Source organism: Malus domestica, chromosome 17, assembly GCF_042453785.1.
Source record: "Malus domestica chromosome 17, GDT2T_hap1".
NCBI lineage: Eukaryota > Viridiplantae > Streptophyta > Magnoliopsida > Rosales > Rosaceae > Malus > Malus domestica.
Window position 1 is genome coordinate 7,108,028 of NC_091677.1, and position 25,291 is coordinate 7,133,318.

Consider the following 25,291-nt stretch of genomic DNA (forward strand, 5'->3'; position numbering starts at 1 on the left):
TCTCTCTAACCATACAGGCAAACGCAAACAGTGATTTCCAGCTATATAGGCAAACACCATTAACTACTTGAGCTACAAACAAGACATCAATGCTTGCAAAAGAAAATTCAACCATTCAATAAAAGGGTGTTCGGAAAGCACACAAAAATATAGAATTTCAAATGTGAGAGAATGCAATCGTAGAAATCCACACACACAAACCAAAAGTTTTGGTCCAAAAAACCAACTACTGCATGAACCGATACAAACTACAAAGCGTGAAATGTAAATCCTCACATAGCTGCCATTGTTCCCTCACTCCGACTCCTGCGCATCGAGAGATCCTGCTTGAGGTTCATAATTCTGCTTCCCAAATCAAGGTAGTGCTGCCGACTATGCGCTGTTGCTTTTGTTCCGCTCGGAGGGAGGTGGCTGTGTCTACCCCGAGACTTTTTCAATGTTGCTACAGATGCACTTGCATGAGCGTGAGTTGATGAAGTCGATGGCTTTTTGGAAGATACACCATGACTAGCCTTCCTCGGAGCCTTGTGATCGGGTCTAAGGGTTCGATCAAACTGGTGGTTACTAATACCTAAGCGAACTGACCGATCTGCAGAATCCTTCAGAGAGCTGGACTTGATTTGCTGCCGGTTGTAGTAAGCCATGTGGGGAAGAAGTCCTTGCAGGTATTTCTTCAATTGGTCATCGCCGACATTCTTCTGAGCTGGGTTTCCTTCCAGACTGATGGCTTGCAAGGAGTTGTAGTTCGCCGCAAGTTGACCAAGACATTTTGCCGTTGAGATTTTGTTGAAGCGCAGATCCAGAACAGTCAGTTTTAGGAGGCGATGAAGACCCTCCACCTCACTGATCTTGTTTCCAGCCAGGTACAATTCCTTTAGAGATGAACAAGAAGCTAGGCCTTCAACATAGACAAAACAGAAAAAAATAAGTTAGGACATGAATTATTCATGATTAATCAACAAGAGAAGCCAGGAAATATTTCAATGTGTATTCGATATATGCAATCTACCATGTCCGATCCTCAAAATCCTGTTGTAGCTCAGGTCCAGTACACGTAGTCTTGTGAGTTCACGCAAACCTTCAATAGTAGAAATACTGTTTTTTGAAAGATTCAGCATATGGAGTCCTCGAGGAAGAGCACCAGCAGTTATCCTTACTGCAGCATGTATGCAAATGGAAAGCTAATTAGAATACAGAATCAATGAATCCCAAGAATAATCACAAACACCATAACACAGAAGCATACAGAAAGGATAATAAATATTTGAATCAAATGGAACAAATGAGTCAGAGAGGAAAACCTATGGAATTTCCTGATAAATTGAGCACCCTGAGATTTACAAAAGCACTAAGGAACGGGATCACTACCAATCCATGATTTGCAAGCTGAGCTGTGGTGGCAGCTGCACTCAAAGAAGATATATATCGCTTAGCAACTTCCATGCCAGGAGTGACCTTACCATCTGCCTTAGCAGTAGTCAAACCGTTTGAGTCATTGGACTCTCTCTTCACCTGATCATTAGATTGGGACAATTCATCCGTTTCTTCCACCGGACTGCTGCTATGCTGAAGATTATTAACCCACTCCTCGATACGCTTATATTTAAAATCCTTGTTTGGCAATTCATCCCAACTTAGAACTGAGGATTCTCCTTGGAGGTTTTTCTCTGTGATTACCTCATCTGCAGCTGGCATTATCCAGTCCTTTGCAAAACTAGAGTAGTTACAGGAATCATAGCCATCATCGATGGAGTTTTCAATATTATCGTTCTCAGCTTTACTTACAACATCATCTCTTTCCTGTTCTTGCTTTACCTGCATTTCAGTCTCATGTACTGAATTCCCTTTCCGCCTCATGCCTAAGACATGCAGGTCCTCGGAAGATCTTGAATGCACTGCTAAACGATTAACAGGAGAACCATCTTCAATAGCTGGAACAGAAGCACTAATGTTTGCAGAAGAACAAGATTTAACAAGCCCTTTTGCAGTACAAGGTGTGAAGTCAGCAGAGTCATCAGCAAACTCTCCAGATGTTGGAGTATCACAGTTTTCATGGCCATCTTTTTCTGATTGTAATGGTTCTCCAATTGAGAAAATTGATTCATTATTGACAATTTCAGAACTTACTTGACCGAGGTCGGAAGCAGGAGTTGTCTGAGATGGTTGAGGTGGGCTTTCTCCTCGGTCCCTACTTCCCTCTGGTACCGCCGATCCATTCCGATCAAGAGAACCATCAGAAGAAACTCCTTGATCAGTCTCGTCCCCAGCGTCATTGTCAGCAGAAGCCCTCCCATCAAGGTATAATTCACTTCCCAGAGACCTACTTTTTATAAGCCGTCCTGCCTGAGTAACCTTCTTGTCATTTTCTTTGATGAAGCTGCTTTCCATATCACCTGCTTTCCAATCAGCCTCAAGAGAAGATACATGCTTCAAACTGCTGTTAATTTGAGAAACTCCTTCTGTCTGTGATGCGTTTACGCTTGATTTTCCAGGCGAATCCTTCAAAGCTTGATTTGGAGAAGAAGCTTGCAATGTTTTATGCATTATTTCGACAGAAGGTTGAAAACTTTTCTGTTTGAAAAAGAAGACTCGGAATCAGAATAAGGAATGAACTATCAAACCAATCTGAATAAATCAGAAGTGCCAATGACCTGATGTGATGATTGTTCTGCTTACCTTAGGTTTGGGGCGATGGACGTTAGCTTGGAAACATGAAAACCTACCCATTGCTGGCAAAATATAAGAGCTAGTGAGCTACATCAACACTCGTGAATTACCTTTGACTACACCGGAAACTATAAACGACAAACTATTGTGCTTATTACTCTCTGGAAGCCTGTATGAACAACCTGACCTTGCTAAGTACAGTGAAAAACTACCATCAAGCTTCCGTTAGGGCAACCACGAATGTCATTAGCCATAATCAAGCGACAAACCCACTGAAACACGGCACAATCTCCAGATGTGTGATGATCTCGATCGCCTTAAAACACAAAGCAAAATCACTCTCTCATTATTACCCCACACCTTTTTAGAGGTGCGAGAGGAAATTGATTTTGCAGTAGCGGCCAGACTGAAATAAAATATCTGTCAAATGGAGAAGAACCCCAACCAGAACATACACCGGAAATGCTGGCCTGATAAAAAGAAAGAAAAAAAATACTGAAACTTAGCACCCCGCGCAGTAATGCACAACATACCATATATAACTCAGTAATTCCAAATAGAGGGGCAGAAAAATACAACTTTCTAAGAATCCATGACAAAAAAACAGATTGAAATCTCCTAATTGCTACTTGAAATGATTACCTCCCATCATTTTCTCTGATACACATTATAGGCTCATTTATGCATAGGATAGGATTAGATGGAATAACTCACAAGATCCAAACTCCAAATTATGTTGAAGTAAGAAAAAATCAAGGTAGCGGTTTCGTTTAGTGGGAATTAGAGGGGATAAGTTATAAGGTGTTGATATCCTACCATTTTGCTAGGATTCGACGGGATGAGTTTCTTTCCTGAGTAATCCATATTCTACCTTCAACTTGAACAGAACTTCTTCATTCTTTTCCTTCAACATGCCTTAAAATCTAATCATATTCAACTCAACATAATTGTTTATGTTAGTGATAAACATCTTTTGTTCCAACATACCCACCAAAAGCAATAAAAAGCTATTGAATATATATCTGTGTGTGTGTAATGTATACATATACATACATATTATGATATTTTCTGAATTCGTTTCCAAAGAAACGGATAAACAATTGCCTAATTCAGATAGCAAGATGGGAAAAGAGAAAAAACCAAACATTGCAGCTGACAAAAACTATTTGTTTCTATTGTTCATGCCCAGAAAGATTAAACTGCATTAAGAAGTCCGAAAACCCGGCAATCAAACACAACCCATTAGAGAAAACAACCCACAAGTCAAAAACAAACAACAAGAACACATTTTTATCATCAAAAAAATCAGAAACCAAGAAAAGGAACGCAAAGAGTATAAATTTCAGAAGCAGAGATCTGACCTCTCCGTAGCCAGATTGTACTGGAAGGCAGCGCTCAACGAGAGGAAGACCCTGCCTTTCTTCTTCCTTCTTCTGCAGCAGCAGCAGAGCCACAAAGTCGCAATTAATTTTTTTTTTTTTTTTTTGTAAGTGTAAATTTATTGGTTTGTATGCATTATTGAGAGCTCCTCTGGCTCTGATTTTATACACCCCAAAAAAAATTATGAAAACAAATTGTTTTTGTTGGTTAATTTCAAGGATTTTGCGTAGAATTTGTGCTTCCGCGTGTTTGTTTGTTAAATAAATGGGAAAATTTTGCGTCCACACACGCAGCGAGGGCGACAGCCGTTGGTGTTTACTCCTCCTTTCATGTGTTTTTAGCATATTATTTTTAAGTTCGAGTATCTATTTGAATTTAATTTTTTAAACTTAAAAATAATTTTTAAATTTTAGATTTTAAAAATTTGTTTGGTATGACTATTTTAAAAAATTGAACTCAAGATTAAATAAAAAATATAGTGTATTCTCTAAAAATACAAAAAGTAAGTTTTTAAAGTTTTTAAACTTAAACTCACTTATTTCTTGTCTTTCCATTCTCCCATCTCACTCCAAATCTCTTTCTCTTTTCTTCTTCCTCTCTCCCCCTTCTCTTTTTTATTTTACTTTTTCCGTCTCTCATCTAATCTGCTCTCTTCATTCTCTTGATTCTTTCTCTCACTCATCTTCCTCTCTATCTCCTCGGATCCTCTCACTTCTTTCTATTTCATCCAATCATTTCTTACTTTATTTCCTCATCTCTCCTCTTTCTCTCGACCCCATTTTTTTGGATCTCTTTGTCCAGTTTAGGTTGTAATATTTAAAATTTTTAAATCACATACTAAACAAGTTTTTGAGTCTTAAAAAAAATTGCTTTCAAGAAAAATTCTTAAAAAATGTTTTGAGAAATTATAAAAAATTTCAAATAGAATACCAAACAAGCCCTTATTTTCTGCAGACGATATTTTATTTAATTTACAAAGAGAAGATTTGTCATAAGAAGAGTATATTGTTATAGTCAACTTAGTTATGACTAGGTATGATAAATTTTTTAATGTTTTCGAAACACAAAGTGATGAATCATATGTCATTATATAAGTGAGGAGAAATTTTATTTTATAAGTGTCATTCCACTTGTATAATAATAATGGTGTATCACTCTATATTCTAACATACTAAAACAAATCTCTCAATTAGCTATGCAGAAAAAATATTATTATTAGCAGTTCAAAAATTTAATTGTGATTGCTTTTATTAAAGTATGTTTTTATTAAGTATGTGGTCCATCAATATTAGAGGGAAAAATTGTTACTGGTACTTTAAAAATTTAACTGCAAATTCCAAACTTTTCATATTTAAAAAAAAAATATGCCAAGTTGGATATCTAAATGAGTTTATTGAAAAGAAAAAAAACGTTACTGCAATATAAAATAGCATCCAAGTTAGACCATCGTTTAACTGGAATTTGATTCCCGTCCTACCTAAATAATAAAAAATTAGTTTGGATATCGCATCATCAAAAAGATATTCTCATATGTTTTTTCTTCGATCACCTATCTCACTTTACATCTTCCAAGCAATTCTCAGTATATGGAACATGATATCTTGTTATTGGTTTCACATTATGAATCGAACCTGAACTTATACTAAACATAACACGTTATTCTAATCTCATAGATATATTATGTGATTATCTTTTGCTTATGTTTTCTAAAGATGATTCTAGCTTTTTCAGAAACATATGTATATTAAATAGATAAAAAAAATTGAGAAATGCGCATGCATTTTTTCGACTTTTCACACATTCTTGTTTAATTTAACTGATGATTTTATTAAAAAATTAACGGCCACAAATAAAAAATGTGTGTAAGAAGTTAAAAACAATGTGCGAAAATCACCTTTCAATGAATAAAGCCACATTGTAATCTCTTATTACATAGAAATAAGTAGATGGAATGGGACATGGAAGGTGATGCTTCCAATTCATTCTTTAATATGAATATATGATATGGTTGTTCTCTCATTTTCGGTAGTTGATCTCGCCGGCCTTAGGTTTATGGTCATTGAATCTTATGTTGCCAGCAGAAATTCAATTGGAATTTGGAATTTTAAACCAAACGGGTGCAATGTGGCAGCTCTTACTTCCGCACAAACAGGTTGGATTAGTGAGGCGGTGGGAGCGGGCGTACAATATATGTGATTCATATACTCATATCTAAATTTTTCTTTGAGTATAGGAGAAATTCTTCAGTGTGCGTGACATCTAAACACTAACACGTGGCATCTATGTTTAATAATGTAATGTCATAAAGAGATAAACTTACCGCATGACAATATGTTATTGAATCAAAATAGGGGTGTGCGAGGGGTGTGCTATCCACACACCTCATTTTACTTCTCACACACCCATTGATAATTTCTGTCCGTTGATCTACTTCAATTCATCCGATCTGACAGCCGAAAATTAAAAAGGTGTGTGAGAAGTAAAATAGGGTGTGTAGATATCACACCCCTCAAAATATTATGTTATTGGTAAACTCATTCTATATATATATATATATATATATATATATATATATATATATATATTTTTTTTTTTTTTTTTTTTTTTTTTTTTTTTTGGTTCAAATATAATCTTCATTGATAAAAGAAATTGTTACAAGAAATAAACTTAAAGAAAATGTGCTAGTAGGCCAAGTGGACAAAGAAGTCCAAGCATAGCACACAATGGCCAATTAGACTCTATATGCTAACACAAGTCGTCTTCGCCACAACCACCATGTACCTCACCAATCTTTTGTTTGGGTTAGCCGATACTCGATCACCACCAACACAACACAAGGGCCATAAAACAAACCGCACATGCAAATAAGTTCCAAATGAAGAACAATCTAATCATTAATCTCACAACAACAAAAATGCACAAATTTTCCTCTAAAAAACTCAGCAAAAGAAATAAGCACTCAACACCAACAACTATATCCACCACTCGAGGGCTAACAAGGGAAAACTTTCAATGCCAACAAAGCAAGAAGACAGGATACCATCAAACCGTTCAAAGAGGCGGCACACAAACCCACACCAGCTGCGAAGCAAATTGGTGCACCTCTACCTAAGTGAGCAACAACTCTCTCTCAAGAAGGTAGCAAACACAGTGGCCAGTATAGACTTCTCAATCAAAAGTAAACATTTAACAAACAATTGGAGGATTTTTGGGTGAAGTAGTGGGAGGGTAGAGGAGAGCTCTTGCGTGATGTACAAAAGAAGTAGATCTACTGCCGACCTCAAGTTAGAACAACAAGCCAACAACTGTGGGTTTACAAAGCTAAGGTTTTTGGAAGGGGTGGAGTTAGAAAAGATGCGATTTTTTAAGATATACTGTGAACACGAAAATTTCCTGAAACGAAAGAAACAAGAACAACGTGCACAAACAAATATTTGTAATTGATGATTTTGGGTTACAATCTCTCTCTATTTTGATCCTCTGATTCGATCTCCGTAAGGTGTTGATTTGTGGATGTTTCGTTGATCCAAAGGCCGTCGAGGCTTGATTTTGGATGAACTGTTGGAAGTTTCTTCAAGGGCCGTGGGCTTGATCTTTGAAGGTGGATTTGAGCGAATCTTCAGGGAGCCGTTGGGGCTTGATCTTGAGGATGAGTGTTTCTTCAAGGGCCGTTGAGGCTTGATCTTGAATAACGGTGATGAGCGGATCTTCAAGGGCTTTTGGGCTTGATCTTGAAGAACAGTGATGAACGGATCTTCAAGGGCTTTTGGGCTTGATCTTGAAGAACGGTGGCTTGTTGATCCAAGGGCCGTCGGGGCTTGATCTTGGATTGGTGGATGATTGTTGATCCAAAGGGCCGTTGGGGCTTAATCTTGGAAGAACGATGAACGAAGAACGAAGAACACTTTCTTCAAGGGCCGTCGGGGCTTGATCTTGAATTGGTGGATGATTGTTGATCCAAAGAGCCGTTTGGGCTTGATCTTAGGATGAACGATGAACGAAGAACGAATAAAGCTTTCTTGATTCTTCGGGAACCTGGATGCTTGAGAGCTTCGGAGTTTCAGAGCTTCAGAGCTTGCTTAATGATTTTGGTTCCTTGAAATGAATGAATTAGCCTTCTATTTATAGAAATTTCCAAGGCCTAATTTTGAATATAATATTCCAGATGAAATAAGTCGTTTCTGCCAGGTGTTGACATGTGTCCTGTTTGATGACTTTTCCAACTTATTTTGATTTTTTGTTTAGACACATGCTACGTGTAAAATTTATGTAATACATGAGCGTTAAAACTTTGATTTATCGGTCAACATTTATTTACCGAAATTTCGATGTCTACATATACGACTAACTCATTCTATACAAGTCATTCTCTTACTCTGCAAAATATCTCCAAAGACCTACAACGCTGTATTTCGACCCCACCCGCTCTTATTCCCATCTAATGAAGTCTTTAGCAAGACTTGGTCCAAGCGTTTGGACTTTGGACCGACTCCAAAATCATAGAGTGAGAAGAACCAAGTATTTTGAACAAAAAACAAACACTAGATATAAAATATTTACTCAGAAAATAATGTCCCTATAAAAAACACATGAGAAATTATCCACAAACCCAAGCAATACAATATATCGAGGCCCACAATAAGCCCAATAAACCGGGCCCAAGTAATAAAGGAAGGTAGCGTTGTTTTAGGCCCATCGTTGTCCTCAACCTCGAGCTCGAGCTCGAGAGAGAGGCTGTCGGCTTTCCGCTATGGCTTCAAAGCTGCTTCCGCTGCGACGCCTCTCGAAGAGGCTTCTCAAACCTCCATCTTCTCCTTCTTCTTCTTCTTCCACCGCCTCCAGGGCGTGCTTGCATATTCTAGAAGCTTCGAAATCTCCACATCTCTCCCAGAACAGCCACGACGGACCTTGTCATTGGATAGCTTCCAGAAGCTTCTGTTCTAGCCCTTTGAATCTCGACGGCGATACTCAAATCCCCACCGCCATCGATTACCAGTAAGTCCCAATTTTCCATCAAAATTTTGTCTTCTGTTTGGTTATTGAGAAACAAGGAAGGAAAGTTTTGATATTTTTCTCTAAGGTGTTGTAGGAAGTATAAATGTTGCTTTAACTAAGTTCAAATATACAAACTTTATGGGGGAAAATGCGCTAAACAGACAATAAGTCGTATATATGTCACGGTTTATCAGCCCTTATGACTGTTAGTGTCCCGCCAGTTCTATTTTTTATTGAAAGATTGTAACCGGTTCTATTTGCGCATATTTTCTGTATTTATTTAAGTTGTTAATCAACTGAGAAACTCCAAGGCTATTGATTTTGTGTTGGAAATGGAGTTTTAGTTGAAATTGTTGTTTGCTTCGAGGCGTAAAAATGAATGTTGCTAATGAGTTGATGTGCATACAGTTCTGTATTGCCGGAGGATGAATTTCACAGGCTAGCAGATTCTACAGTACAAGACCTTCAGGAGAAATTTGAGGTACTTCTTTCGTTCCGTTCCTTTTCATGCCGTGTAATTTGAGTAAAAAACTTGTTACGCATTGTTTTCTTGTTTTGGTTCATAACACATTAAGTATTATCTTTTCATTGATGGTTCTACTTGGACAGGAATATGGAGATTCTGTTCAAGTTGATGACTTTGACATAGACTATGGGGTGAGAATGGCTGATTGCTGTTTGAAATTGATTAAATAATTAGGAAAATAATGATTTTTTGGTAAATAATTGGGTTTGCATTTGGCAGAATGAGGTGCTGACCTTAAAACTTGGGGATCATGGCACCTATGTTTTGAATAAACAAACACCAAACAGACAAATTTGGTTGTCTTCCCCAGTGAGGTATGTTGTCCGCTGTTGCTCTTACTGGTTTCAGGTTTGCTTGTCTGTTTGTGTCTCAACGCTTTTCTGAGTCTATATGTAGGCTTTCAAAATGTCTGTGAGTCTTGTTGATACCTTTGCTTCACACCATTGTTTGGACTGCATGTTATCTAAATGTACAATCTCTGAATGAGTAGTTCTGTAACGTGGGAAACTCTTTCATTGTGTACTATGAAGGAAACTGGATGTATCCTCAACAGTCAACACCAGACGAGCTGATCTGTCACTCTATACCATAGTCTGTCACACTATACCGTAGTGCACACATACATATTGAAATGTTTGAATGAACATATTTTTTATCGTCAGATGATGTATTACTGCATGCCCATGAGTTTGCTTCTGTGTCCATGGCTTCATCATATTTCCTTGACAGCGGAGTTATTTTTCAGCAATGTGCACACACCTTAGCACGTGCTTGTGATCAGAAATTAATCCTTTAAACTTATGAGTGGATTATAATGTACAGAAATTTGAATACGATCTTACAATTTTCCAATGCTGCCGAGGTTCTTAGCAGAAGCAAGAACAGGTACCAAATGATGCACAGGCTTGAATTAAAAAAATTTCCTAGAATGAAAAGTCTCCTACAAGATTTTGGAATGGAAGCTCAAAAAATGAAATTGAAATTAATTATTGTAGGAAATGTAATCTGATTAATGACTAGAACCTCAAATGGTAGCCCCTTCAATTGGAACCTGTGCCCTTCCTTCTCCCACGTGGAAGAATGTCTTGATGCCCTTAAACTCATAAAGGGAAGAGAGTTTGATGGGGCGGAGGGTCTTTATTGTCTACGCATCTTCTATATCAGGAATCCCATCCATTGGAGTACATTTTTATATGTAATCAATCTCAGAAATCCATGTGCTCAGTATTCTGTGGAGATGTGACTCTCGCCAAGTTACCATCATGCATGTGCCCATTATTCTTGGCACGTCGTTGATGTATATCAGGTTTCCAATCTGGTGGCAATTGACATGTCTTTATGGAAGCTAATTACATTCATTGTCGTTTCGAGCCTTGTGTTTACAGAATTGGAATGATTTACTATACTGCCCATCTCTTTCATGTAGAATGTCATGTCAAGTGTGATGTAAACATATTCTCACGTACACACCATCATGACAAGTCCTTGTACTGATATTGTAAAACCATGATACACATTTTCGTGCTTATTCGCCTACTCCTGCATCTATCTTGTGTAAAGTGTTGGACATTCACGGTTGCATTTAATCCTCACTGTTTTGCACGACTTATTAATTTTTCTTTTTTTCTGCTAAATGATTTATGTTCTTGATGCAGTGGTCCTCAGAGATTTGACTGGGATCGGAGTTCTCAAGCGTGGGTTTATAGGAGGACCAAAGCTCATTTATTGAAAATTCTAGAGAGTGAGTTGGAGGAACTGTGTGGTGAACCCATCAGCCTCTCGTAAACCGCCTCAAAAGTTAGGTAATATAGTTTCACTTGGAAATTAATTTGCTGTACTCGTAGTTTTTCTTCCAGAACACATATTTGGGGTCCTCCACAGCTGAATATAATCTTATCTTGACTAGTTATTGTCTGAAAATTTGTTTTTTGTGTGAATAAACAACATGCTTAATGGGAAGGCAAGAACTTCATTTCGTTTCGCCAATTTTCTTCCAATGTAATTGTCTTGTAATTTCCTTTTGTGTTCCTTAGTCTCGCTAGGAAAAATTTCACCGTGCAACTTATGACCTACTTGCAATTTGTCCACTCGACTTTTAATTTGTTATGAGCCCCTGTAATCCTTTAAACCATGCCAATTTGCTCATTTTCTCTTGGTAATCAGAACTATTTATATTATAAATAACTTTGTAAAGATTCTCCGCGAAAAGTTAATAAAACTAAAATCGTTTAGTCAATTGTAATCAATAAATTGACGGTTAGTAATGTTTTTATCGAATCCGTCCATCTGTTTTTATACAGTTCAACGACTAAATGATCTTAGTTTTAAGGAGTTTTTTTTTGTAGAGATGATCTATGTATAGTGACATATAATATAAATTTTGTAGAGATGATCTTTTATATAGTGACTTATATATAACGGTTTTGATTATAAACATGAAGTTCTGTGAATAGTTTACGATGTATTTTAAGTTGGAGTTCCTACTCAATCCTTGAGGAGCCAAGTCTTTTTCATTTAAAAGTCTTGCGGCAAATTGGAATAGAATACTAAAAGTTGCTTTGCAAAAAATCAATTAAAACTAGGGAACTTTAACGAAAAGCTCCCGGTACTGTTCACTTTAACGAAAAACCACATTTTTACACTAAAAAGTCAATCCTGATACTATTCACTTTACCCTTTATTTTGTCCTTATCATTAAAACTCAAAGTTTTCAAGCCCTTTTCATTAGTTGTCCTTTAAAACTAAGGTAATTTAGTCATCAAATTGTTTAAAAACAAATGAACGGTATTGGTAAAAACATTACGAATTGTCTCCGTATTTGCTACAATAGATTGACTAAACGATCTTAGTTTTAATTTATTTTTGCAGAGATAATCTTTACAGTTTGATTCATAGTCTGATTATAAGCACAAAGTTATGTGATTAAAACACTTTGAGTAGCCAAGTATTATTCATACTAATAAGTTAAAAGGCATTGTTAAAAGTAGGGTAGTGTTCTCCACACATTCATGTTTATCTCCCATGCTTCTTGTTAATTTTTGTCATTTGATTTTTTTTCAATTCATTCGATTCGACGATTTAAAATTAAGAGAAATGTGTATGAGGTAAAACAATGGTGGGTTGTACGTCCTTGAGGTACTAGGGCACCTTATACACCCCAACTCTATGGATGAGGGTCATCTTCAGATCTTCTTTGTAGGGATCTGAATGATCAATCAATTGTGTTTGTTTATCATACATTGTGCGATTAGTTTTCGTTAGATATTGTTTATGTTCAAATTTAAATAAAAAGTTCAAAATAATTTCTGGCAGCACGATATATGATGAACGGATACAATTGATTGTTCATTCGGATTCTTACAAAGAGGATCCGGATAGGATTCTAATCCCAACTCTATGATCACAGCCACAAAACTTTAATTCGACTTCTAGGTACAAGTGCTTTTCCGCATTATGCCTGGATAGCACCTGCTGGTTTTATGTATTAAACAAATAATAGATATTTTACAGAAAAATAAAGGGAGTTTTAACGAAAAGTCCGCGGTACTATGCACTTTAACGAAAAACATTAAAGGTCAAACCTAATACTATTTACTTTACCCTTTATTTTGTCCTTATCGTTAAAACTCAAAGTTTTCAAACTCTTTTTCATTAGTTTTCCTAAAAATAAACGTTGTGTAGCGTCTCTTCCGGGTTCCAAGGGATTAAGGATAGAATTAAGATTGAATAATCCTCGGATTGGTACTAAATAAAATATTTTGGTTGACATAAAAGTCTCGATTCCGACTAGAGTTGAGATCAGACGATCCTTCTCAATTATTACTCATTATATGAAAATTTTGACAGAAGCACTTGCTGTGTTTTTTTTTATAAAATACTTCAAGTGTTTTTTCAAGAATTACTTGCATTTTTATTAAAATTTTGACATGCTTATAATAGAAGAACTTTTGGTGGAAGCATAATCATCTCCAATTGGGCAATATATCCATCAACCGTTTATAAAATTTACAAATTTGTACTATCATATCCACCTCAAATAATGACTGAAAGTTTAGGATATAATATCCAGTTGTATACAAGAATATTCCGTTAAAATTAGACAAAAGCATCAGTGCATGAGTTGCACTGATCCATTAGACAACTGATTTTGCATGGTTGAACTATTACAATTTTAATCTAACCTTTTAAACACTTGTGTATTGTAGAAAAACCTAATATTTCAACGAATTTCAACGTGACATGTTTATTTTAGAAAAATAAAAATCCGAATAATTGAGCGGATTACAACGTGTTTATTATGCTTATTTGCCATCAATGTCGCGCTCATAGTGTTTAAGATTACCGGTCCCTATTGATTCATTTAATTTTGGATACCAACTTAGTGGTTGCTATTAAACCATGGCACTATTAAGGTTCTGTCTGCAAGCTAAAAAGGGCAAGCATAATGCAAGTGTACTGATTCAGTACAAAGCTACTTTCGTAAACAGCTTACTTTCTGCGGTTGGTTTGTTCTCTCAAATATCCCCTCTACCAATTTGGGTGGCCAGAAACCAAGTGAAATTTAGATCAATCTCCATCGTTCAAGGTGGGAAAGGAAACAAACATTTCACCAAAAACCATGTGAGAGTAATATTCTCATTGAGGAAGTTTATCTGCAAGTGATCGATTGTACCGGTGGATATGATTTCTCTCGTCAATCAACTGCATCAAGGGTTCGAATTTTTCGCATGCCTCTGCCCTTAGTCTAGTTTTTTAAAGTATAAATATTGTTTGTAATAGATCAAAAAATGGAGGAAGTTTATAGACAACATATTTCAGAAATGTTTATGTTTGTAATTTAGCTGGAACATTGGTTGGCTTCTTACATTACAGAGCACATGTTTTAGTGATTGTTAATCATTAATGAATGTTAATGCCACAATTTGTCAATTGAGAAAACTTTGGATAGGATTGTATGATTAGTTAAATGGTTGTAAACTCTCATAAAGAATTAGATCCACTATATAATTAGGTACCATCAACTCCTTCAATGCATACAAACCCACTATTTGTGAGAGTGACCGAACCAGCTAGCCGATCAGGATACTAAAAATTTCCTACGGTGTACAACTGATAATCGTCCATGCCAGTATCATTTATCCTCCAGTTTAAATAACATTTTACAAAGAATGGGATGAAACACAATCCTTTTGTCACTCCAAGTAAAAAGCCTCATTTGTCACCATCATGGTGTCAAATTTCATCAAGTCATGGTCTGTAGAAAAACCTAAGATAAATAAAAGCACCTACCATGCTTTTGCTTTGGGACTTGGATTGTCTGCCCTCTAATTGTGGTGCCCTTCCCGTGCCCTCCTGTTTTTGTGGTCACGGTTAAGCCACGTCAACATTTTATATTACTATTTCTTTTTGTTTTATTATTTTTATAAAAAAATAATATAAAATATTGACGTGGCTTAACCGTGACCACACAAAACAGGAGGGCACGGGAAGGGCACCGAAATAGGAGGGCAGACAATCCAAGTCCTTTGCTTTGGCTAGCAGCAAACTCGTAGTACAACATCTTCCTGGTGGTTTAGAATTTTCAGGAAAGTACAACTGCAAACCACCACCACACACACACAACCATTCAAACCCTAAAAACTTTAAAACAAATTAATATCCACCACAAGAACCAAACTACTCGATCGAGTTTAGATCGAAATGCTAACAAGACTCTTTCAAAATGATATTTTTTAAGGATTCTCTATCACAGTTTAATGTTAATTTTCGTATTAATATTATAAAATATTATGCAAAAAATATGAATAGCAAAGAGTTTACGGAGAATGTCTTGATGCCCTTAAACTCATGAAAGGAAGAGAGTTTAATGGGGCGGAGGATCTTTATTTTTTACGCATCTTCTATATGGGGAATCCAATCCGTTGGAGCACATGTTTATATGTAATCAATCTCGGAAATCCATGTGCTCAATTTTCAGATGTAGCTCTCGCCAAGTTACCATCATGCATCATGCATGTGCCCATTATTCTTGGCACGTCGTTGATGTATATCAGGTTTCCAATCTGGTGGCCATTGACATGTCCTTATGGAAGCTAATTTACATTCATTGTCATTTCGAGCCTTGTGTTTACAGAATTGGAATGATTTACTATACTGCCCATCTCTTTCATGTAGAATGCCATGTCAAGTGTGATGTACACGTATTCTCACGTACTCACCATCGTGATAAGTCCTTGTACTGATATTGTAAAACCATGATACACATTTTCGTGCTTATTCGCCTACTCCTGCATCTATCTTGTGTAAAGTGTTAGACATTCACGGTTGCGTTTAATCCTCACTGTTTTCACGACTTATTAATTTTTCTTTCGTTCTGCTAAAAGATTTATATTCTTGATGCAGTGGTCCTCAGAGATTTGACTGGGATCGGAGTTCTCAAGCGTGGGTTTATAGGAGGACCAAAGCTCATTTATTGAAAATTCTAGAGAGTGAGTTGGAGGAACTGTGTGGTGAACCCATCAGCCTCTCGTAAACCGCCTCAAAAGTTAGGTAATATAGTTTCACTTGGAAATTAATTCGCTGTACTCGTAGTTTTTCTTCCAGAACACATATTTGGGGTCCTCCACAGTTGAATATAATCTTATCTTGACTAGTTATTGTCTGAAAATTTGTTTTTTGTGTGAATAAACAACATGCTTAATGGGAAGGGAACTTCATTTCGTTTCGCCAATTTTCTTGCAATGCAATTGTCTTCTAATTTCCTTTTGTGTTCTTTGGTCTCGCTGGGAAACATTTCACTGTGCAACTTATGACCTATTTTCAATTTGTCCACTCGACTTTTAATTTGTTATGAGCCCCTCCAATCCTTTAAACCATGCCAATTTGCTCATTTTCTCTTGGTAATCAGAACTTTTTATATTATAAATAATTTTGTAAAGATTCTTTGTGAAAAGTTAATTAAAACTAAAATCGTTTAGTCAATTGTAATCAATTGTAATAAATAAATTGACAGTTAGTAATGTTTTTATCGAATCCGTCCATCTGTTTTTATACAATTCAACGACTAAATGCTCTAGTTTTAGGGAGTTTTTTTTGTAGAGATGATCTATATATGGTGACATATAATATAAATTTTGTAGAGATGATCTTTTATATAGTGACTTATAATATAACAGTTCTGATTATAAGCATGAAGTTCTGTGAATAGTTTACAATGTATTTTAAGTAGGAGTTTCTACTCAATCTTTGAGGACCCAAGTCCTTTTCATTAAAAAGTCTTGCGGCAAATCGGAATAGAATATTAAAAGTCGCAATGCAAAAAATCAATTAAAAGTAAGGTAATTTAGTCATCAAACTATTTAAAAACAAATGAACGGTATTGGTACAAGCATTACGAACCGTCTCTGTATTTGCTATAATAGATTGACTAAACGATCTTAGTTTTAATTTATTTTTGTAGAGATGATATTTACAGTATGATTCATAGTATGAATGGTTCTGATCATAAGAACAAAGTTCTGTGATTAAAACACTAAGAATTTTGAGTAGGAGTTGTTACTCAAATATGAGTAGGAACTCCTACTCAAATATGAGTAGCCAAGTATTATTCATACTAATAAGTTCAATGGCTTTGTTAAAAGTAGGGTAGTGTTCTCCACACATTCATGTTTATCTCCAACACTTCTTGTTAATTTTTGTCATTTGATTTTTTTCAATTCATTCGATTCGATAGTCGAAAATTAAGAGAAGTGTGTATGAGGTAAAACAATGGTGGGTTGTATGTCCTTGAGGTACTAGGGCACTTTATACACCCCAACTCTATGGATGATGATCTTCTTTGGATCTTCTTTGTAGGGATCTGGATAATCAATTAATCGTGTTTGTTTATCGTACATCGTGCGGTCAGTTTTCGTTAAGTACTGTTTGTACTTAAATAAAAAAATTCAAAATAATTTCTGACATCACAATATATGATGAACAGATACAATTGCTTGTTCATTTCGATTCCTACAAAGAGGATACAGATAGGATTCTAATCCCAACTCTATGATCACAGCCACAAAACTTTAATTCGACTTCTAGGTACAAGTGCTTTTCCGCATAGTGCCTGGCTAGCACCTGCTGGTTTTATGTATTAAACAAATAATGGATATTTTACAGAAAAAGAAACGCTGTGTTGTGTCTCTTCCGAGTTGCAAAGGATTAAGGATAGAATTAAGATTGAATAATCCTCGGATTGGTACTAAATAAAATATTTTGGTTGACATAAAAGTCTCGATTCCGACTAGAGTTGAGATCAGATGATCCCTCTCAATTATTTACTCATTATATGACCTAACATACGTCATGTTTGAAACTACTTCTAAAATAATTAAAATATTTTTGAGTTAAAAGAAGCACTTGAAATATTTTTTGGATAGAAGCATTTGCTGTGTGTTTCTTTCATGAAGTACTTCAATTGCTTTTTCAAGAAGTACTTATATTTTTATTAAAAATTTGACATGCTTCTAATAGAAGCACTTTTGGTGGAAGCATAATCATCTCTAATTGGGCAATATATCTATCTACGGTTTATAAAATTTACAAATTTGTACTATTATATCCACCTCCGATAATGACTGAAAGTTGAGGATATAATATCCAGTTGTATACAAGAATATTCCGTTAAAATCAGATAAAAGCACCAGTGCATGAGTTGCACTGATCCATTAGACAATTGATTTTGCTTGGTTGAACTATTACAATTTTAATCCAGCATTTTAAACACTTCTGTATTATAGAAAAACCTAATATTTCAACGAATTTCAACATGACATGTGTATTTTAGAAAAATAACTACCCGAATAATTGAGCAGATTACAATGTGTTTATTATGCTTATTTGCCATCAATGTCACACTCATAGTGTTTAAGATCAACGGTTCCTATTGATCCATTTAATTTTGGATACCAACTTAGTGGTTGCTATTATACCATGGCACTATTAAGTTTCTGTCTGCAAGCTCAAAAGGGCAAGCATAATGCAAGTGTACTGATTCAGTACAAAGCTCCTTTCGTAAACAGCATACTTTCTGCGGTTGGTTTGTTCTCTTAAATATCCCCTCTGCCAATTTGGGTGGCCAGAAACCAAGTGAAAATTTAGATCAACCTCCATCGTTCAAGGTGGGAAAGGAAACAAACATTTCACCCAAAATCATGTGAGAGTAATATTCTAATTGAGGAAGTTTATCTGCAAGTGATCGATTGTATCTGTGGATATGATTTCTCTCGTCAACCAACTGCATCAAGGGTTTGAATTTTCTGAATGCCTCTATCCTTAGTCTAGTTTATGGTAGAAATATTGTTTGTAATAGAAAAAAAAAAGGAGGAAGTTTATAGAAAACATTTTTCAGAAATGTTTATGTTTGTAATTTAGCTAGAACATTGATTGGCTTCTTACATTACAGTTGCCCAAGCACATGTTTAGTGATTGTTAATCATTAATGAATGTAAATTCCACAATCTGTCAATTGAGAAAACCTTTGATATGATTGTCTGATTAGTTAAATAGTTGTGCACTCTCACAAAAAATCGAATCCACTATAGGTACCGTCAACTCCTTCAATGCATACAAGCCCATTCTTTGTGAGAATGACCGAACCAGCTGGCCGATCAGGCTCTCTTACTAAAAATTTCCTTCAATGAATGACTGATAATCGTCCATGCTAGTATCATTTATCCTCCAGTTTAAATAACATTTTACAAAGAATGGGATGAAACACAATCCTTTTGTCACTCCAAGTGCCAGGAACATAAAGCTTCATTTGTCACCATCATGGTGTCATATTTCATCAAGTCATGGTCGGTAGAAAAACCTAAGATAAATAAAAGCACCTACCATGCTTTTGCTTTGGCTAGTAGCAAACTCGTAGTACAATATCTTCCTGGTGGTTTAGAATTTTCAGGAAAGTACAACTGCAAACCACCACCACACACACACAACCATTCAAACCCTAAAAACTTTAAAACAAATTAATATGCACCACAAGAACCAAACTACTCGATCGAGTTCAGATCCTTTGTGCGAAATACCAAAAAAAAAAAAAAAAAAAAACAGTTTTAACAAAACACTCAACGTACTGTTTCCTTTTAACGAAAAATCACATTTTTAACTTTTACTGTCACCATTCATTATACCTTTAAACATGGTTTTCATTAAAAAAGAAGTTTATTTGGACTTTTCGTTAGTTTTTCTAAAAAAAAATGCTAAAGAGACTCCTTTAAAATGAGATTTTTTAAGGATTATTTGTCACAATTTAACGTTAATTTTCGTGTTAACATTATAAAACAGTGTGCCAAAAATATAAATAACAGAGAGTTTACATAGAATCTCATTTTGAAAAAGTTTTCTTAACATTTCTCGCATGGTAATTTGCAAAGGTTATTATTATTCTTTCTGAACAATTAACAACCCTTAAAAACGTACCAAAACAAAGTGATTAAGTAAATTAAGAACATATGATTGGGTGATGAACTTGTGGTGTCTGCTGAGAGCCTCTCTCAACCACAACCTGGTTACGTGGGAGATTTATTCGTATTATTTTATGATAATCTCTGATTAATGATTTGATGGCCGACCATGGACCTTACATTAATCAACAAATAAAGATAACGGATAAGATGCTAATCTCATGTTCTTCGTTAATCAACTTTGTTTAAGGTCTTAAGCTAGATATTTGTTGAGAGAAAAGAATAAACAAACATACACAGATATCCAAACCAATGTTAACCACTATGATTAGAACAAATTAAAGTAAAGTACGTAACCTTCGACCTACTAACAAATAAAGTTATGACATGGGATGGGAGGGTGTCTTATACTCTCATGCTTAAGCAATATTGTTGCTAAAACCCACCATCTTGTAAAAACCAGTCAATATCAACTCCCCTTCTCTCCTATTTTACAGGAGAATAGAAACTGTGGTAGTTTAGAGTTGTTTGATTAGAGTAGCTTCGTATCATGTGAGTTAGATAAATATGACATGTCCCAAATTTTTGTAGAACTTGTCTTAGAGTGATGTAATTTGGTTGCTCCTACATAAGGGTGCATGAAAATGTCTAGGATATTAATCAAAGGTTGAGAATTTGGAGAACAGCTGCTACGCCTTGGCTGTTGGTGCATATGATACCTACGACACGATTGATCAAAATTTGCTTGATTGTCAATATGCACAAAAAATTAGAATTTGATAATGATATGATACAAACATTTGAACGGTTAAATTTAACTGATCGTAATTTCAACACCAATAATATATCGACGGTGAGAATTCTCCAACACGTGTGGTGCTTGTGACGTGCGGGAGGTTATCATGGGTCATGACACAACGTTGGCTTTAAATCACAACACAATGTGTTCAAAGGACAAACAAATCACAGCACAAAGAAGTCCCAATCTAGTGTGTTGAACGATGACTTGATGTATGGACTAGGGTTTACTTGCGTGCCACAGAAATTGGCCATGGCATTTTCTGACAACTGCCACGACCCTTCACGCCACCTTCAATCCATCAACTCCACTCCTCTGAGGACTCGGTCGTTTCATCTCCACCACACATCATGTGCTCCCTTCTACTGGCGCCGTGCTATTTTATCACAATAAATGCTCGTTTGGTATTGCTGTGTTTTGAAAAAAAAAAACTGTTTCTGTTGTGTTATGAGAATAAATACATTTTTGTTGCTTTACGTTTTCAGTTTTTTTCACAAAAAATTATGAAAAAAGCTGTGTTGAAGTGTTTACCAAACACCTTTTTGAACTAAGTTTTTTTTTTATACCCACTTTTTTTTTAAATCATCTCAATAACAAACCAGTACTAAAATCTATAGACCTGGCTTCTCTGCCCTCTCACTTCCCATACACCCCCATCCCCTCCTATTTATACGGTGACGATTAAGTCACATTAACATTTTCTATTACTATTATTTTTTTGTCTTATTATCTCTTTAAAAAAATCAATATAAAATATTGATATGCCTTAATCATAACCGCACAAAATAAAAAAAAGATAAGAGTATGAAAAGTGGAAAGGTAGAGAAGCCGGGTCCAAAATCTATTCCTTCCAGAAACACGTCTAAATAAATTCACCGTCAAAATATTCTAGTAAGTTATGTTATCAGATTATTAATACAGACCATCCGTGTTCGAGCCGGATCGTCCACGAACAAAGATTTACTCGATTAATAATTCGGATTAACGGCCGGACTAAAATCATCCAACCCTACTTAAAAAGGGAAAACATAATAAGGTACTTCAATACAAGAAAGAGAAAGAAAAAGGAAATGGCTAATCTTGCAAATTACAGAAGGATGTGCTATCCACACACTCAATTTTACTTCTCACACGTCCCTTAATACTTTCAGTCCGTTGATCTTCTTCAATTCATCTGATCTGACGACCAAAAATTAAAAAGGTATATGAGAAGTAATCACACCCCATTACAAAATAGTATTTTTACAAAATAATGGCACGACGTAAACATGAAGAATCGGAAATTTAAATTAGTAAAATAAAAAGAAAAAATTTAAACAAATTGCGTGACTAATACGAAATTAACTACGGATCTAATCAGGAACCGCTGAGTTGAGACTGTTGTAAGTAAAAAGAATTATCCATCATCCCCACATCAGACGGCTACAAGCCTCCAAAGCGTAAAAATCGACGGCTTCAGATCCTTCATTAAATTTTACGGATTGTCTTGCCGGCGAAATCTCCTCGTGGACTCAATAACGGGCGAGGACAGGGAACCCGGCCGGTTTAGATCGATCCTCCGGTCTTTTCGAGGTCTCGATGAGTCAACCGAAGTCGCTCCGTCGTCGGGTTCGGTCCGACCCGCTCGAGCTGCCTTAGCCGAGCCACACCTCCGGTGAGGACATGAACGGTCGAGGTCGTCGACCTGTGATGTAAAACGCACGAATCTTAGCAGTTGAAAAATGAAAGACGATTCTGAAATCAACGGAAACAGAGAAGTAACGTACCTGAGAGCGAAGATCCGACGCGGTTTCTCTGAATCGCTTCAACGAAACGGCGGTGGCGTCTTCGGAACTATCTCCATCGCCATTGTTGGACGCAGTCGCAGACTGCTCGCTGCTCGATGCGCTCGAAGTCGGCGGAGGCGGCGTCGCCGTCGAAGACAACGGCACCACCTGATTATCTCCGCCCTCATCATCATCGGCGTCATCGTCGTCCTCAATCTCATCGTTGTCGGAATCGAATTCATCATCATTACCGTCCTGGCTCACCTCCTCCTCCTCCTCGTCTCTGCTTCCGTCTCGTACAACGCAGCTCTCGCAAACCGAAAAAGTGTGGCCGAGCTTTTCGCCGGAGGCATTCCACGGCGTCGGCGATTGGCACCCGTGGCAGAGGAGGCTCCTGGAGTGGCGAGCCACCAGAAAATTGGCGCCGTGGACCTTGGCGTCGCAGTCCCAGCACAGCATCGCCTGGTCCGATTCGCAGAAGATTCTAGCGGGAAGCCGGCAGAGCTCGCAGTTCTTCATCTCTCTCTTGATTGCAAAGGACGCAGAGTCCGCCTTCAGTTTCTGGAAATTTCTTTTCTCGCAGCTTCTTTGTGTTTTCTCGGAAAAAATTATTCTCTCTCTTCTGCAAGTTCGGGATGGGATGGGATGGGAAAGAAGGGAAAAGAAAAGAATTGGCCACTTGCAGTTATTTATAGCAACAACCCTGCTTTTTTATTTCATTTACGATTTTACCATTCTTGAACATGTTTTTGACACATCAACTACTTAAATAATTTAATTTCAAGAGCAACCACTTTGCTACTCATGATTAAATAGGAACTCTTATTTAATTAGTACAAGGTTTTATGTTTATAATCACATCTGTTTGTATTATGAATCACTGTATAAAGATTATTTTTTGTAAAAGATAAATTAAAATTAAGGTCGTTAAGTCAATTATTTTAACAAATACATAGACGGTTAGCAATGCTCATTGTTCTAAAAATTCCCGCCTAGGCCTTGTCTAGGCGCTAGGCGGTTGACCATCATCCCGATTAATGCCTAGGCGTTTGAAAATTAAAAATTGACGTCTAGACATGCTAAGATGCCTGCCTAGACCTTCTAGGCACCCGCCTAGGTTGTGACTCATTTAGACAGAAAATAGATAAATTTCATTTTGTATTTTTTTTTTCAATAAACGGTAAGAAATTTGTTGAATACTTAAATAAATACACATTATATGCATATGTTTCCCATATTTTTATTATGTTCTAATACTTCACAATATATATGTTATTCTATTTTGTAGTTTATAATGAAATTATATATATTTTAAGTATAAATTGACATTTATTTACACGAAATAATAATAGATTTACTTAAATCTGCCTAGTCTGCCTAGGCGCTACGCCTCAGCTCCTCGTATGACTAACGCCTAGTCTTTTTTAGAACCTTGGTAATGCTTTTACCAAAAGACATTAAATTTAATTGATATTTTGCAGATACGATCTTTATATAGTGATTTATAATATAAAATGTTCTATAGAGCAATAAATATAACAATCTATTTTTGTACTACTTTTGCCCGTACCTGTTATTTGTAGTTGATTGCATATATTACGGTTTAATAGTATTTCTCTTTATTTGTATTGAGATATTTTAAATTCGATTCTCACTAAATACGAGTTTAAACAATATTATTACTAATTCATTCTAATGCTAAGACCATACGTAGGTAATATCATATTTTAAAGAAAGAAATTTTTTTACTGACGATGAAATCGGACCAAGTAACAAAGGGCACGGAGGTCATTTCCAAGTAGAAAACGGTGCAGAAATTCTTTGGGTGGCGTGTGAGGATAGCACCAAAATAGTCCAAGGGTTTCAAAGGGAGGAGGACCAAAGACGGAGGCTGTGGTGCTCCGCGGCGCCAGGTGTCGGCTCGTCAGGGAACAAAAGCTATGTGTGGTCTATATATCGAGAAATTTTTAGTTACCACGGAAACACGAGTGGTACATTCTGTGTTTTTATGTAAGTAGTGATAAATTTTATTTTTTAAATTATTAACTTTTTATCACACATATCCTACTATTTGTAAAACAACATATGATATATGATTCTGTGTGACGATTACATTGAAAAAACTATCGTATATATCTAGGGGCCTTCAGTCTATTGCCTCCTTGGTTGGTGGTGCAGACTTGCGAGGATATTTTTAAAAATCTGGCGGAAAATGTCGTCCAGGTGGCATATTTCAGTGCAAGGGAGATTGTAATGTGGCTTACGTGGCGGAATTTGAGCCAACGGACCACGTGGGTCTGCACCTGCAAACGGATTTGATCATCAATTACGTGTACTGTGGGCCCGGGCTCGTTCGATTTTCAGCCTTGCATTTCGCGGCTCCGAATCTTGTTCTCCAATTCCTGGAGTCTTGAGTCTTCCCATACGCGTTTATTAAATATTTTAATATTAAAATAATAATATAGAAAGATGTTTTTTATTTATATTTTTATTTTGTAATAAACAAAAATAGAAATCAACTATAAATAAGCTGCCCACTATCTTTGAAAATAAATTATTTAAAACTTCGGGAAAAAAATAACAAAAACGAGGGAGCACACACAGTCTTTATACTAGTCTTTTGGTAATTGTGTTTGCTGCTACGTGGCTCTTTCTCAGCCGTTGGTCTAAGGTCCATCAATTTCTTATCGGATGCCCCCAAAGGGACGTC

The 25,291-nt window shown here is 36.2% G+C and overlaps 3 protein-coding genes and 1 long non-coding RNA gene across 8 annotated transcripts; 2 read left to right on the forward strand and 2 right to left on the reverse strand.

Annotated features, from left to right (window-relative positions):
- Nucleotides 1-90: 90 nt before the first annotated feature.
- Nucleotides 91-4,369, reverse strand: LOC103404765 (uncharacterized). Of its 5 annotated transcripts, XM_070817560.1 has the most exons (7): nt 4,029-4,209; nt 3,484-3,590; nt 2,855-3,137; nt 2,677-2,729; nt 1,302-2,571; nt 1,010-1,156; nt 91-898 (listed from the first exon to the last, which is right to left on the reverse strand). In XM_070817560.1, exons 4-7 carry the CDS (start codon nt 2,725-2,727, stop codon nt 273-275), a joined length of 2,094 nt encoding a protein of 697 aa, XP_070673661.1. In that variant the 5' UTR covers nt 2,728-2,729; nt 2,855-3,137; nt 3,484-3,590; nt 4,029-4,209; the 3' UTR covers nt 91-272. The 5 variants fall into 5 exon arrangements, with proteins under 5 accessions (XP_070673661.1, XP_028953243.2, XP_008341944.3 ...); XM_029097410.2 differs by lacking the exon at nt 3,484-3,590 and having other exon boundaries at nt 4,029-4,248; XM_008343722.4 differs by having other exon boundaries at nt 2,677-3,137.
- A 4,256-nt stretch (nt 4,370-8,625) lies between these two features.
- LOC103425927 (frataxin, mitochondrial) lies at nt 8,626-11,554 on the forward strand. Its single transcript, XM_029097722.2, has 5 exons — nt 8,626-9,042; nt 9,451-9,523; nt 9,652-9,699; nt 9,788-9,882; nt 11,224-11,554. The coding sequence occupies exons 1-5, from the start codon at nt 8,798-8,800 to the stop codon at nt 11,351-11,353; spliced, it is 591 nt and encodes a 196-aa protein (XP_028953555.2). The 5' UTR covers nt 8,626-8,797; the 3' UTR covers nt 11,354-11,554.
- A 3,799-nt stretch (nt 11,555-15,353) lies between these two features.
- Nucleotides 15,354-16,285, forward strand: LOC139193832 (uncharacterized). The gene is made up of 2 exons (XR_011578333.1): nt 15,354-15,621; nt 15,971-16,285. It is a non-coding gene; the product is annotated as an uncharacterized lncRNA (long non-coding RNA).
- A 5,489-nt stretch (nt 16,286-21,774) lies between these two features.
- LOC103425928 (zinc finger protein CONSTANS-LIKE 4-like) lies at nt 21,775-23,371 on the reverse strand. Its single transcript, XM_008364025.4, has 2 exons — nt 22,582-23,371; nt 21,775-22,499 (listed from the first exon to the last, which is right to left on the reverse strand). Exons 1-2 carry the CDS (start codon nt 23,098-23,100, stop codon nt 22,290-22,292), a joined length of 729 nt encoding a protein of 242 aa, XP_008362247.1. The 5' UTR covers nt 23,101-23,371; the 3' UTR covers nt 21,775-22,289.
- Between the last annotated feature and the right edge of the window lie 1,920 nt (nt 23,372-25,291).